General features: G+C 33.7%; 1 protein-coding gene across 2 annotated transcripts; it reads left to right on the forward strand.

Annotated features, from left to right (window-relative positions):
* Positions 1–435: 435 nt before the first annotated feature.
* Positions 436–13,538, forward strand: LOC148616917 (carboxypeptidase B-like). Of its 2 annotated transcripts, none has more exons than XM_088584097.1 (12): positions 436–590; positions 3,541–3,636; positions 4,639–4,714; positions 6,537–6,673; positions 7,174–7,264; positions 8,374–8,472; positions 9,137–9,235; positions 9,738–9,848; positions 11,482–11,581; positions 11,905–12,110; positions 12,717–12,801; positions 13,310–13,538. In XM_088584097.1, the coding sequence occupies exons 2-12, from the start codon at positions 3,557–3,559 to the stop codon at positions 13,501–13,503; spliced, it is 1,278 nt and encodes a 425-aa protein (XP_088440223.1). In that variant the 5' UTR covers positions 436–590; positions 3,541–3,556; the 3' UTR covers positions 13,504–13,538. The 2 variants fall into 2 exon arrangements, with proteins under 2 accessions (XP_088440223.1, XP_088440221.1); XM_088584095.1 differs by lacking the exon at positions 436–590 and adding an exon at positions 880–1,023.
* The last annotated feature ends 249 nt before the right edge of the window (positions 13,539–13,787 follow it).

A 13,787-nucleotide genomic window follows, 5' to 3' on the forward strand; every position in this document is an offset into this window, starting at 1 on the left:
CATTGTGAATTGAACCATGAATGTATGCATCTCACTTAAAGAGGTCAACGATGGTGGCATTTAATTTTTTAATATATGGGTTATTGTACGCATAGTCTAGTTTTACACCAACGCTCTGGTAGTTCTACATGTATGTCTAGCATTCATATATACATGTACAATTATATAGGAAGATAAATCCAAAAATTATTTATATACAAGAATATTTACTTAAAACTAAAACTATCGAAACAGGAAGCCAAACTCATCACCCAGATCGAGGTTTAAATTCTACCACGTGCAATACAAGGAATGAATCCTCAGTGTTTTAGGTATTCCGAAAAAGTTTGATAAATATGATATATAAAATCTGATCTTTTTTGGGGTCAGACAAGTGTGATTACTGGGTTGGTGAATAATCCCGGGGACCTTTGTATATGTAATATGGAATATGTAAATCCCAAAACATTGTAAAAGTATGTGCAAGAAGTATATTGTATTCAAAACCGGAAATATTGCAGTAAGAAGATAAAAAGCCAGACACAGCACCGAGCATGTTTGGAGTGACATGTTTTTCGAATGACCTACATATACCTGTATTGTATTTACACGTATGTATCTAACTATCTGTAAGTTCAGTTAAATAGATATGAATTCGAACCTTTTAGTACATGTAAATGCGATCTAATTTCAAATGGGAAAAATCAATACGCTGCTCCCTACAAATGTGAATATACTAACAGATATTCATGACTTACAAACAACCACGCCTTCTACGATAGAATTTCTTTTTAACGTCAGCAACTAACTTTCCTCGGAAAGTAAATGGTAAAATTCAATTAGCGTTGACGGTAAAGGGGTAATATAACGAAAAAAGTAATCCAAATCCTATTAATTATTGTAAGGAGGAAATGTTGTATACTAGGACAACCTAGTACAGTCGTTTTCTGACTGACCTTTTCTTCTTAGGGCGATAAAAACGACACGAAATGTCATGCATTTGATAAGAAAGTTTCCCACTACGGAAGTATTTCGTTTGAATAGGTAAGTCGATTTTGGTCTATGTGCTAGATATTCAAATTTAAGAACGCAACTTTCATGTTAATGTTTTGCGGCCTATGAAGTACACAAGTTCATCAAGTGAGATATATGTATACATCATTTAGTGGGAACATCGATTTAATTTTTTGATCTTACACGACTAATTTCAATACATCGTAAGATTAAGAAATCATCTATTTAATCTACATACAAATAACGGTTGTATCAATGATTCAGAAAGTTAAATTAGTCAATTGAGTTTTGTTCAATTATGTTATCAAAATAACTGGCGCCATATTTTCAACCTAAATTCATTTAACAAGTACGACCAGACAAAATTTTCTTAACTTTCCTAACTTCTTCCATAACTTCTACTGGGTTCACAATTTTAATATCGGATAATATTAATTCGATGATATTTAATATTTTTAATATAACATTTTTTTTATATGGGAATTTAATATCGAACATTATTTTCCTGACTGAGTGAAATTCCTTAATTAAAATATTGCACAAGTAAAACTGAATTTGTGAAAACCCCTTCGTTTTAGGCGCTTCCCCCATGGTTATTGCTATTTTTTTATTAGCATTGTTTAAATTCGGATATAAATTAGGAAGTTAACAGATACAGAGAAACATTGCTTCATGCACATGACATAATACTTAAAATAACATGATCGTAAGAACCAAATTGAATAATTTGATTTGATTCCTAACAAGCTTTCTGACTGGTTTGTTCTGGTTGTTTTTGTACAACCTGGTTTAGTAATACGAAGTCATTAACGTCAATTCGTCTGCACTCAGCCATTTAAAAAATCCAAAACAGAATAACGTTTTGTTTATGAATCTCTTACTGGAATGTCACCGTTTATGATTTAAAGTATTGTGTTGATTTCATTAGAAGTATTTGGTGATGATACCTGTATTTATTCATTAGAGTCATCATTTGTCGAGTGATTGCTGAGCAGTAAATAGTGATATATTCGATTTTATTTGAAACTAGAAGCTCTGTTTGTCACGAGAGCCCCCGCTCCATTTGTTAGTAGTGATTTTTTTAATAAATCAAATGTGTCTGTAAGATACTAATGATGCCCCCGCTCGCTAGATTTGCCATATTAAGAACAAGTTTATTTTTGTATGAAGACATGATTTGCAGATTCAGAAAGGTTATGTACTGTAGGTTGATGCAGTAAATGTTTGGTATGTTAGTCTAAGCACTGCAAAAATACTTGCGATAAGAAAAAGAGGACTGATAGACGGACTGACGGACACATAAAAATGTTAATACCCCCAAATAAAAGATTCTTCACTTTCTTGTTTGGGGTATATTTCTGACAAAAATTACAAAGTCCAACTATCAACCTGTTCCGTAATATTCCAAAAAAAAATCAAGATTCTATGACGCTGCACAACATCATTATGTGTAGAAACATCAGGTAAAAAATATTTTAGATGCATGTTCAAAAATTACAGGAGGAGATAGTATATGTAGGACAAGCCATATAGCCCTATTTGTGATGAAAATGACTAAATGTAACTATCACTAATTCTCGTAATATTTCACAAAAATCAAAATCGTTTGACCCTACACAACTTCATCATGTGTAAAAAATATCCTGTACAATATTTTAGATGTAGTTCAAAAACTGCATGAGGGGATAGCCGGACAAGCCATGATCCATTCATTTCTGAGTAAAATGACTAAGTGTAACTATCACAAATTTTCGTAATATTTCATGAAAATCAAAATCCTTTGGCCCTGCACACCTTCATCATGTGTAGAAATATCCTGTAAAATATTTTAGATGTAGTTCATGAACTGTACGAGGAGACAGCCGGACAAGCCATGATTATGTGTAATCCGGACGGACGGCGGACAGGGGTAAATTAATATGCCCCCGACTGTTTGTCGCGGGGGCATACAAAAATACAGTGTAATTGAAGCGAGGAACTCCCAAATTTGGGATCATCCTTTTGTAGGTTATATACTAGTGGGGCTGCATATTTGATAGTGGGAGCAAGCCCCTTTGCCCGCGCAATATTTGGAGTAGAGAAACATTTAAAAAATCATTCTTACCGGATGGAGAATCTATAGAATACTGTATTATGATTTTTGGTTCAGGACATTCTCTTGTGATTTTTTCAACGATCTTGGAATATTGTTCATGATAAATGACTGGGAGTTCTACAACGTCAGGTACGGATACAAGGTTTTTCAAACACACAAGAATATGGTTAATTTTGTATTTTAAATTATGCGATTTGAATAAACCTTAACTCGACCAAGCGCATCGGTAAAATAGGATTTTTACATTTAATCAATCCAATTTGTAACCTCTTTTCACCTAGCACGACATTCAGTACAAAAGAAGACACGGGGTGACGTCATGGGACTGTTTACTATATAATACCCACAAAATGTACACGTATACACGGGACCATGTCAATACATTTGTAACTAAATAATAACATTTGTACGAAAACGTGTAACCATTAATGTGATGTTTTACGGCTTTTCAGCGTAAAGTAATTCTAGATGAAGGCTATTTTAGTTTGTACCTTAGTGTTCTGTAGTGTCGTTGCGGCTATCCCTCAAAGGAAGCGCCGTTTTGATGGGTAAGTTTTGTGGTTTTTAGCATAAGGGATCTATGCATAGTCATCGACAGAGATAATTTATTCAAATGAATAAAATATATACCAATACTATTTCAACTCAAATTTCTAAATATAGTTAGATGTATGAACATATTCCAGATGAGATAAAAGATTTGTAACGAACATGTTTCTTTTCGATCGTTATAGTTGTAAGAGACATAAAAAAAAAAAAACTTTCTAAATAAATTGAAGAAAAAAAACTTTCTTGTAATTTTTATCTGTTTCAAACATCTATGACAATTTCGGGCCGGGCCCTCTCGTATGGGCTTCGTTTTTCTGTGTCAACCCAATATTTCCCAAAGTTTGTGGTATTTCGGTTTTCTTTTTAAATTTCATCGGTACATCTTGCTATTTTAAAAATTCTAGAACATGCTGATTATTTCTTTTTTTCTAATTACATCACTTACACAGTTAATTGTATCGTTAACCTTAATACCATACGTAAATTGATGTACACGTAAGGTTAAAAGTAAGAATGGATAAGAAATACTTTTATTTAGGTTTTATAGCTAAATCAAATTGAAAGAAGGTATTCCCATATTCAATTAGGAAAAAGTATTTTTAATTCGGGCACTTGTGTCCAGTTTAGAGTGTTTGCCGATTCAAACTAAAATGTTCCAAATTGATGTTGCTGATAATTCGTCAAAGCTTTTGACTTTCAAGTATGCAAAATGTGCTTGTCCTCTGCTGAGAATGCCTTGTTTCTTTATACACACGTTAAGTGTCACACGTGCAAATAAAGCAACGAAGAACTTACAGACATTGAATGCAGCGAAAGTAAAAGGAGGATTGACCAGGTGCGTCGGCTGGGCAAGTGTCTCCTTCTTTTGAAGTAGCATCCGTCGGATCGATCATATCATGTCAGAAAAAAAGGGAAAAAAACATTGAGATGTACGTAGCATTTACTTACTCCGGCTGTCCGGAGTGTATAGAAATGTCAGCTAAAACCTACTTCATTTCCAGGAATCAAGTCTTTCGTCTGTTACCCAAGACCAAAGATGAAATTACCAAACTCCTTGATGTTGCTAAACTCTACAAAGTAAGTTGTAATGTGCTCTATTATGACAAAATTAAAAAAAAAAAAACAAAACAAAAAACAAAAAACAAAACAAAAAAAAAACATAATTCTCATGAAGACCAGGGCGGATGCAGAAATGGGAAGTCATAGATTCGACTTTTTTTCAATCCATTTCCTCTTATTAGATGTAGAAAATAAAATGCCATTCATTCTTTGGTACATTATCTATAATTCTGTCAAGGACGTAAGTTAGGGATATTTAGATGGTGTCAAACAACATATAAGAAAGTTTGGGTTCACACAAAATCAAAAATGAGATACAAGTAAATCACAGCTGGTTAGCAGGAAAGGTCGGTCAAGTTCATAGGAAATTTTAAAAAGCTGAATTGACTGTGCTAAAAAGAATACAACCCTTAAAGCTCCTTGTAATGAACGATTTATGACAGTACACGTACTACATTGTACAATCATTGTACGATTGTTGATATGCATTACACTATACAATCACGGTTTTTTTTTCGTACATGTACGTACGTACGTACAATGTATCAACAGCTAAGGCTAATATAGATATGCTATAATGAAGTATTTTATGTTTTTTGCATTTATGGATACATATACATTTGCTGTAGTACATGTACATGTAAATCGATGCCATTAATGTTCCAATTAATTGTTGCGTGCATGATGTATTTACCAACATAGAGCATGTACACATATAAACGTACATAGTCTGAATCGGCTATTATACATGTTATTTTTTATGAAAATGTGCACATAAATTGCATTAATGAACATCAAAGGATTGTGTTTAAAATACAAGCAGTAGGGATACATTATAGATACAGTACAGGTGCAGATCTTAGGAAAGAGGTGCTGAGGATACGTCCCACTAAGATAGAGATTTGATTTGCATGAAATCTTGATTTCTGCAAATCCTACTTGTACATGTATTCATTTTTATCATCCATTTCGATATACATAAATGCAAGCTTCCTTTGACAGTAATAGGTATAATATTCCTACAATAACTGTCGAGCCTGTAGAAGCACGAAAATGTCTGCTCGCAAGAAAAGATCGTGTTCATCAATTTCCAAAAAGCCAAATATCTACTTTAGAATTTTATGCAATTGTTTCTCCAATCGATTGCAAGTGCAAATAAAAAGGAAGAGTTAGATAATGAAATAACCTTTTATTTCGTAATTGATAATAAAGATGAAATAACATTCTTTATTTGGTGTGTTATTGTGTGAAAGGCGCAATGTGATTTTTCTGTAACCATTTTTCTGCACGTATGTTTTTTCACAGTAACAGAACGATTTTGTTCACACCATAATAAGCTAAATCACAGCTAGTTGGTTCGAAAAAGGGTCGGGAAAGTTCATGGGAAAGTTTTACAAGCTCAATTGAAATAAAATTATATAAAATAACGTAAAATGTTAAAATGAGAGATCATTTAAATTAATGATTTCGTTTTTCTCCAGGCATCAGTCAGCTTGTGTACATGTTAAGCCACTCTTTTTAGTAACTTGATGACAGGGGTCTGATGTCAAATTCATTTACAGTACTTTAATCATTACATTATTCATTTACAGTACCTTAATCATTACAGTATTCGTTTACAGTACCTTAATCATTACAGTATTCATTTACAGTACCTTAATCAGTGTCCCGAACTGATGTCGAACAGCCGGAAGTCAAAACGTCAATTCTAGTAGTCAATTAATTATTTTTGAAATGAAAGATAACAAACATCGTTGGATAGTGAATAGATCTAGATTAAATGTGAAATATGTAGATGTTGTTTTCAAAATGGTATACGTTGCTTCCAATCTTTTTTTAGGCTGATATCTGGAAGATTCCCAACTATCTGAACAGCACTTTAGATCTACACATTAATGCTGACAATGTGGAAAAATTCGTGTCAGAGTTAAAGTCCATTGGAACAGAATTCTCGACACTGATAGAAGACCTTCAAAAGTAACTTTACTCTCCACTAAAAATTGCAGCGGCGAATTCATAGGGGCGGACCCCGCTTAAATGTGTAAAAAAAAAAATTCACAAAACTACCTAGTATCGCTCCACTCGGACTTTGTATCCAATTAAGCCCCTAACCCTAGATCATGGAGGGCAGACGATATAAAGTTAAGATCTATGTGCCTGCCCTTAATCAAGTGTAGACACTAAAAGGGCAATGCTTGAATCAAGATTCTATAGCATGACCATAAACTTTTTTCAGAGGCGGATCTGGAGATTTACAAACGCGGGGCCCAGATGTTTCCTCAAGATATATATTAATGCGAAAACAATTATTATAAGCACTCTTCTCTTATATTACAAAACGAAATTAGCTTGATAATTTATTAAACTTTACTACTTTCAACAATACAAAAAGGGTGTGAACTCATCTCCCGATTGGAATTTGATTTCAAAATTATAACAAAACACTTGAGATGTTGGATTGTGTATTTTACATGTAGATTGGTAGATGAAGAGAATTCCTATACTTCCCACGTCAAAGCCAGAGCAACAGCCAGCTTCAGTCTGTCTCATTATCATTCAAGTCAACAGGTACTTGTAATATGAACTAAACCCGTTATAACTAAAATAAAAAGAAAAAAAAGGAAAACAATAGTTATAAAGTAGCACTTCAGCAAAGAATCATGCACGATGTGATACATCAGGGACGGATCCAGGCGAGGGCGTGGCGGGCGTGCGCCCCCTAAAATATGCAACGCATGGGTTGTCAGGGGTAGATTTAGGCGGTTTTAGGTTGAAACTTCGATTTCTTCCTAATTTTACCACAAAAGATATCTACATTGCACTCACTCTAGAAGAATATTTCAAAAAATAACCTCAAAAATTGTTTCTTTTAACTTAACTTTTAACTGTGCGCCCCCTAATCTAAAATCCTGAATCCGCACCTTTACATGGGTGGAAAGCCTACATATTTTTTATGGCACTAAATGCACATATGTATTTGTTTTAGATGTTATTATGGTATTATATTATATTCAGGAGATGTGAATTATATAGAATATATCAAAATGATTAATAGTTCAAACTTCACGCATCAGTGTGTTTGTTTTTATAATATATAACATTTATAGCTTTTCACATCTATGTTACTTGTTATCCATGGTTGTGTGGAGAACTTTTTATCAAAAGTAAATTTCATGAAAATGAAAAATGTTCGACTGTTTGCAAATTACCTAGATAGACTTAACATGATCCGGATTGAAAGAGCCGAGTTTCCTGAGTAAGGTGTACGGGTTGTCATGATTATTCAAGCTCCGAACGTCTGACGTTCGAAATTCATGCTAGACGCTACAACCAGACCTCTCAGAAATGGCAAGAATCTTGCAAAGTCGGGAAAAATTGAATGATATTACGCGACGTTATCCGAAGGTCAAACACCATACAATTTGAAAAACGCCCGAGAATTTAGAAAGGCCTGTCTGCAGCGGTTAATAAGAGGAGGAACGAACGTCTGCCGCTGTGTGGAGCTTGATGATTATTTGAACATAAAGTTCGGATGATTAGACAATTGTTTGATTAAAAATTGATCATGAATGCTGTTGAAAACCGACCTGAAACATGAAATGTAGTCTTTTTCCAATGAACGATACTTTCTTTCAAAACAGTCTTACATGTACATGAACATTTATATTTCGAACTAGATTTCAAGCTTCCTTGATATGGTAGTCAAGGCAACCCCTTTAGCAACTGTGTACACTGCAGGTTATAGCGTGGAAAGACGGCCCATCAAATACGTTAAGGTGAGATAACTTAAATCGCAAGGGTCACCTAATTTTCCAAATAAAGTTTTTTTTTTATATATAAAAATCTTTAACTGCGATTTTCTTTAATAAAATAGATTTTTCCTAAAATCGTCAGTTTCACAAAATTTGATAGGTCGAATTTTGAATTAAGGAAGCATAAGTTTTAAAGAGAATCTGAATTTTAGATTTTTATGAAACCCAGCCCAGGATTTTACACCATATTATAAGGTTTTTAAGTAGTAATATTATTGACCCATTTACTTACAATCCCATTTCCTCAACAAAGTGCAATGTTTACAAATCATTCTTTAAAAAATTGTCTTCAAAACCTGGCTGTCATTTTTATCATTCGTATTCAGGTAAAAAATACAAATTTCAAAACTAAAAGACAAACAAACAAACAAAAAAACCAAACAAACAAACAAAAAAAAAAAAAAAACAAATAAACATCTGTATGTTACGTATTTATGTCAGATATTGAACGACTAATGTTTTAACTCGACATAATGACGTAGCTAACTCATTATACATGTAACAAGTGAGTTATCTCGTTAAAACGGGTAATTAAGTCGTTATTATATCGAACCAAAAGTTAAAACAACACCTTGTACATGTATTACTAAGCTTCCGTACTGATCGAAGGATGTATTCTTTACTATAGATTAGTTCTGGTGGGAACAAAAAAGCTATTCTCATTGATGGTGGAATACATGCTAGAGAATGGATTGCACCTGCTGTTGCTCTGTATCTTATTGACCAGGTAATGCATTTCATTCACGATAGAAGAAATATCATGGACAATTTCAATTTTTTTCGAAATCAGAAATTCGATCCAAATTGGTTAAATATACAGCAAAGAAAACGAAGACATAAATACAAACCAAAAAGCAGACATGTAATACCAAAAGTGTATAAACATTTCAATTAATTAATTATGACAAACTCCGTCAAACACCAGGAGCACGTACCATGTGCACCAATGGGCTAGGAATTATTTTGTTTTTTTCTAATAACGAATTCGTAGTAAAAAGTAACGAGTGATAGTATATGTATCTACGAAAAAAGAAAATAATTACAAACATAACAGTGGAACTAGAACTTATTTGATCCTTTTTAAATCTATAAATCAAACGTAATATAAGAAAGTTCATTTCCATTATTACAATGTTTGTTTATCGACTGTCACTTGTTTTTGTCTAGTTAAGAAAACAATTCAAAATGACAGCTATTAAAATACAGCCTGCTATGGCTTTTCTTTACAGCTTGCAATGAATCCAGACAACAACCCAGAGATCACTCGACTGGTCCAGAAATTTGACTGGTACATACTACCCCTTTCCAACCCTGATGGTTATGAATACAGTAGAACTAACGTAAGTTAACACCTTTATATAGTTGACTTTTCTTTACTTAGATTTAAGTTAAACAATATGTAGTATACAGAGCATTATATTCGAGGCTAACGATAAACGTTGAGTCAAACCGAAAGAGGTATCAGGCAGACTCGCAGAAATGGGGCGGGGAAGTAACTCCAAAGTGAAAGTAGCCTTTGAATTAATTTATAATCAAAATATGCGGTTCAAAAACAAAGAAAAAATAAACAAAGAATTAATTACAGTATCTAGACCCGGTACTCTGAAATGATATAAATATGAACAACAGTCTACCTATCCTATCTCGCCCCTTTAAGCTATCTTCTCTTTTTTCAATAATCTTACGTTAAAACTTAGGAAAAATGTATTTTAAGTGCGATGCTCGGTTGTGGGATGTGCCTCACTCATATTATATTTCAATAAATATTAAGCTAAATTATTTTATCTTGAAGGTCTGTTGCAAGTGCATATATGGGCCAGTCTTATTTGAATCCATCGAAAGTGCTAAATACATGTATCAGACGTTCGAGTTTTAAACAAAAAAATAAAATTTCATAAACTAAATAATTTCATGCAATAAATTCCCATGAAAGTGCATTTTTTTCGATTATAATCAATATTGAACATAAAACAGTTTATAAAAGCGTGGAATAACATACAAGTACATTTGATTACAAAAGTCAAGTCTCTTCACATTATACATGTACAATGTATGTACATTGTACACAATGTACTTGTACATTGTAATCATATGAAAAGTCCTTGAACGAAATCACAAAATAACAGCACGTGGTTAACCTGGTCAAATGAGTAGCAGTTATGCTATTTTCATGAACTTAATGTGGTAGAGATGTCCAAAACGCGTGTTAAGACACTGCTCTCTCTTTATATATATACACACCCGACCTAATTACATGTATAGTGGGTTAACCATAGGCCGGATGTCAGAATATTAACCCTCCGGTAAAAATGCAAAGCAATAATTGATGGAAATAGTTTGTTTCTATACACGTAACGTAAAAGTTTTATTTCGAAAAAAAAAAAAAAAAGATTGTAAATGCTTTTTTCTTTCATCTTATCCGGTCCAAAGGTGAAAATCTCGGTCATGCGTACATTTCACCATCTTCTGACTTTGGTGAAGAATGTATCCTGCATAGTAAAGCATTAATAAATTCTGTTTATTTTAGTGTAGGCTGAAGATCAATGTTAAAATTTTATTTAATTTTGAATGTATTCACAGATTTTAAGGATGTACAGTAAATCACAGGGGCGAACTTATAATAAAAGGAATATTATACCATATATGGAATGTTGAGTTGATTTGAATATGTTAGTAAACACCCCTTTACCTGACCTCGATGACGTATGATCCACACACGCAGGTCCTTGTTTCTCGTCACAAAAATATCCGTATTTGTAATAGCAGCGGAAATAGCCTTTACCTTGAATAAATCCAAAGTCTGCTGAAAATAAACATTTTTAAGTCCCTTTACATCAAATGAAAATGCTTTTAACCTTGGTGAACCAAACACGTGTTCGAGCAAGATTTAAATTAATAAAAAGGTTCCGGTTTAGAAAGGTTTCGCCGTATCGACATCATGCAATCTAGCCAAAATGCTATCTCCTTTTTCAGAATAGGATGTGGAGAAAGAATAGATCTTCATCACACAGTATCTTCGGAACATGCACTGGCACAGATCTTAACAGAAACTTTGATTTTCACTGGAATCCGGGTATGCTCTAGCATACTAAGAATCAACAGTCATGGAAGCCATTTACTCTAATAGTTATATTTTATACTGTTAAACTCATGTTCTACCTTACGTTTTCATAGTTCAAAATGAGGCAAAGTTAATCTGTCAAATAACCTAAAGATTGAGTAGAATCGGCTAGTCAACGTTCACAAGAAATTACAATATACATGTAGTTGATGCATTTGAAAGCCTTTGCTTTACGAGTATACACGTGTTTTCTGTGTTGTTTTCTTTGCCGTATTTTCCTATTTTCCGAGATAAAGAAAATTAGTATGTTTAAGGTACATAAATTATAATTGTAGCCGTAGGGGGCAGCACCGACGAATGTGAAGAAATATTCGCTGGAACCAAAGCCTTTTCTGAGCCGGAAGCAGTTGCCCTAGGTCGACTTATGCACAGTTTGAAGGGAACGGCCGTTGCATATCTAAATCTCCACTCCTATGGACAGATGTGGCTTTATCCATGGGGGTACTCTGCTTCTACACTTCCCACAGACTTGACTGATCTTGTATGTATTATCACTATACTCTCACTAAGATATTAAATATGTCCATTCATTATCGAAAAGAAAATTGTGAAATTCACACGCATATAATGTGAAGCTCGATTTGCCTTTGTATCTATTGCAATTTAAGTGCTCGAATTTCAACCTGATAAAACTGTGTAAATATTCAACAACAAAGTTGTTAACGAATTTAGAAAATGTTGATATGGAAGAAAATATCGTTCACATGTCACGGTCACGCAGTTTTCACATATCACATTTATTTCTGTAGACTCAATCTAGTTCAAATTTGTCCCAATTTGACTGCTATATTGAAACAAATACCAACCTTAAGCTATAAGCAGTAAACTTTAATGAAAGTATGTTATTGAAATAACTATTTAGTAAATATTATATTCAAACTTCACGAAATGCAGCGAAAAGTTCGAAAATCCCTCTAATCGCTGCAGAAAACTTCACAGAAATTGCGACCAATGTTCCAATACTGGGAAAAAGTTTTTTTTTATTATTTTGCGAATACTTCACAAAAAATTGTGTAAGGCCTGTCCGTATCTGTTAGTGAGCTAGGACAGGAGTAGAGCTTTGCACTGATTAAGCCTATATTTCCAGAAACGGTTAGCCAACGTTGGAGCGGCAGCAATTTACAACCAGTACCATGCTCATTATAAGACTGGCGGCGATGCTGTAGATCTTTGTAAGTTTTATGTCGTATTTTTGTTTATTTACCATGTAGTTTACTTGGTATGATCACGCATGCTGTCCGTCTCTTCGTCTATCTCCAATCCTAACCCGTAACTCCTCTAAAACCGATTAATTGATTGAATTTGAAGAAATTTTCACCATTTCTTTAATCGTATGATGCCATCGTGTACCTTCTATTTTGTTCTCCGTAGGAATGCCTCTATAAATTTCCTGATGTAATACATGGACTTTGTCATTGGTCAACCGAGCTTTAAAAATGTACATCTCCTTATCCCTAACTCCTCATAACCGCTAAATGGAATTTGATATTTTCTAATAACACCTCGATTAGCTGCTTGAAATGATTCAAAGTAAAATGGTTTCACATTGAATTTGATAACTTTGATCAAAATGTAGAGTCTTACTTTCAAAAGTACCTTTATCAAATCCGTTATTTGTGCAGTACTAGCAAATACGTTATTTGTGCAGTACTGATATTTACCATAGCATTTATTTTATAGATCCGGCCGCAGGAGGAGCTGATGATTATGCCAAAGGCGCCGCGGGTATCAAATATTCATATACCGTGGAGCTGCGTGATACAGGCCGCCATGGATTCGTCCTGCCAGCGAATCAAATCATACCATCCGGAATTGAAACGCTGAAAGGCATTCTAGCTTTTGCCTCTGAATTGGCGAGACATGAAAATTTGTAATGTTTAAATAAAACATATTGTGGTTTTGAAAGTTATAGCAATGGCCTAATTTCTTCCTTAATACTTTAAGGTCTTAGGACCTGATGTCATTAAACATCACAGACTTTCTTCAAATTCTTCCTATATCCACATTTCAATTCATCAGATCGTTAGAAATTAAATATTTGAGTATAACCTCAAGGATTTGAGGAAAATCTCGGTCTGACTTTTTTTACGAAACTCATACCAGAAATATTCTGAAACGTAGTTTTCGATTTTGTTAAATTGTAAAGTGCAATGATGCT

Source organism: Perna viridis, chromosome 5, assembly GCF_037379345.1.
Source record: "Perna viridis isolate PV_CMFRI_1.1 ecotype Kerala chromosome 5, ASM3737934v1, whole genome shotgun sequence".
NCBI classification, from domain to species: Eukaryota; Metazoa; Mollusca; class Bivalvia; order Mytilida; family Mytilidae; genus Perna; species Perna viridis.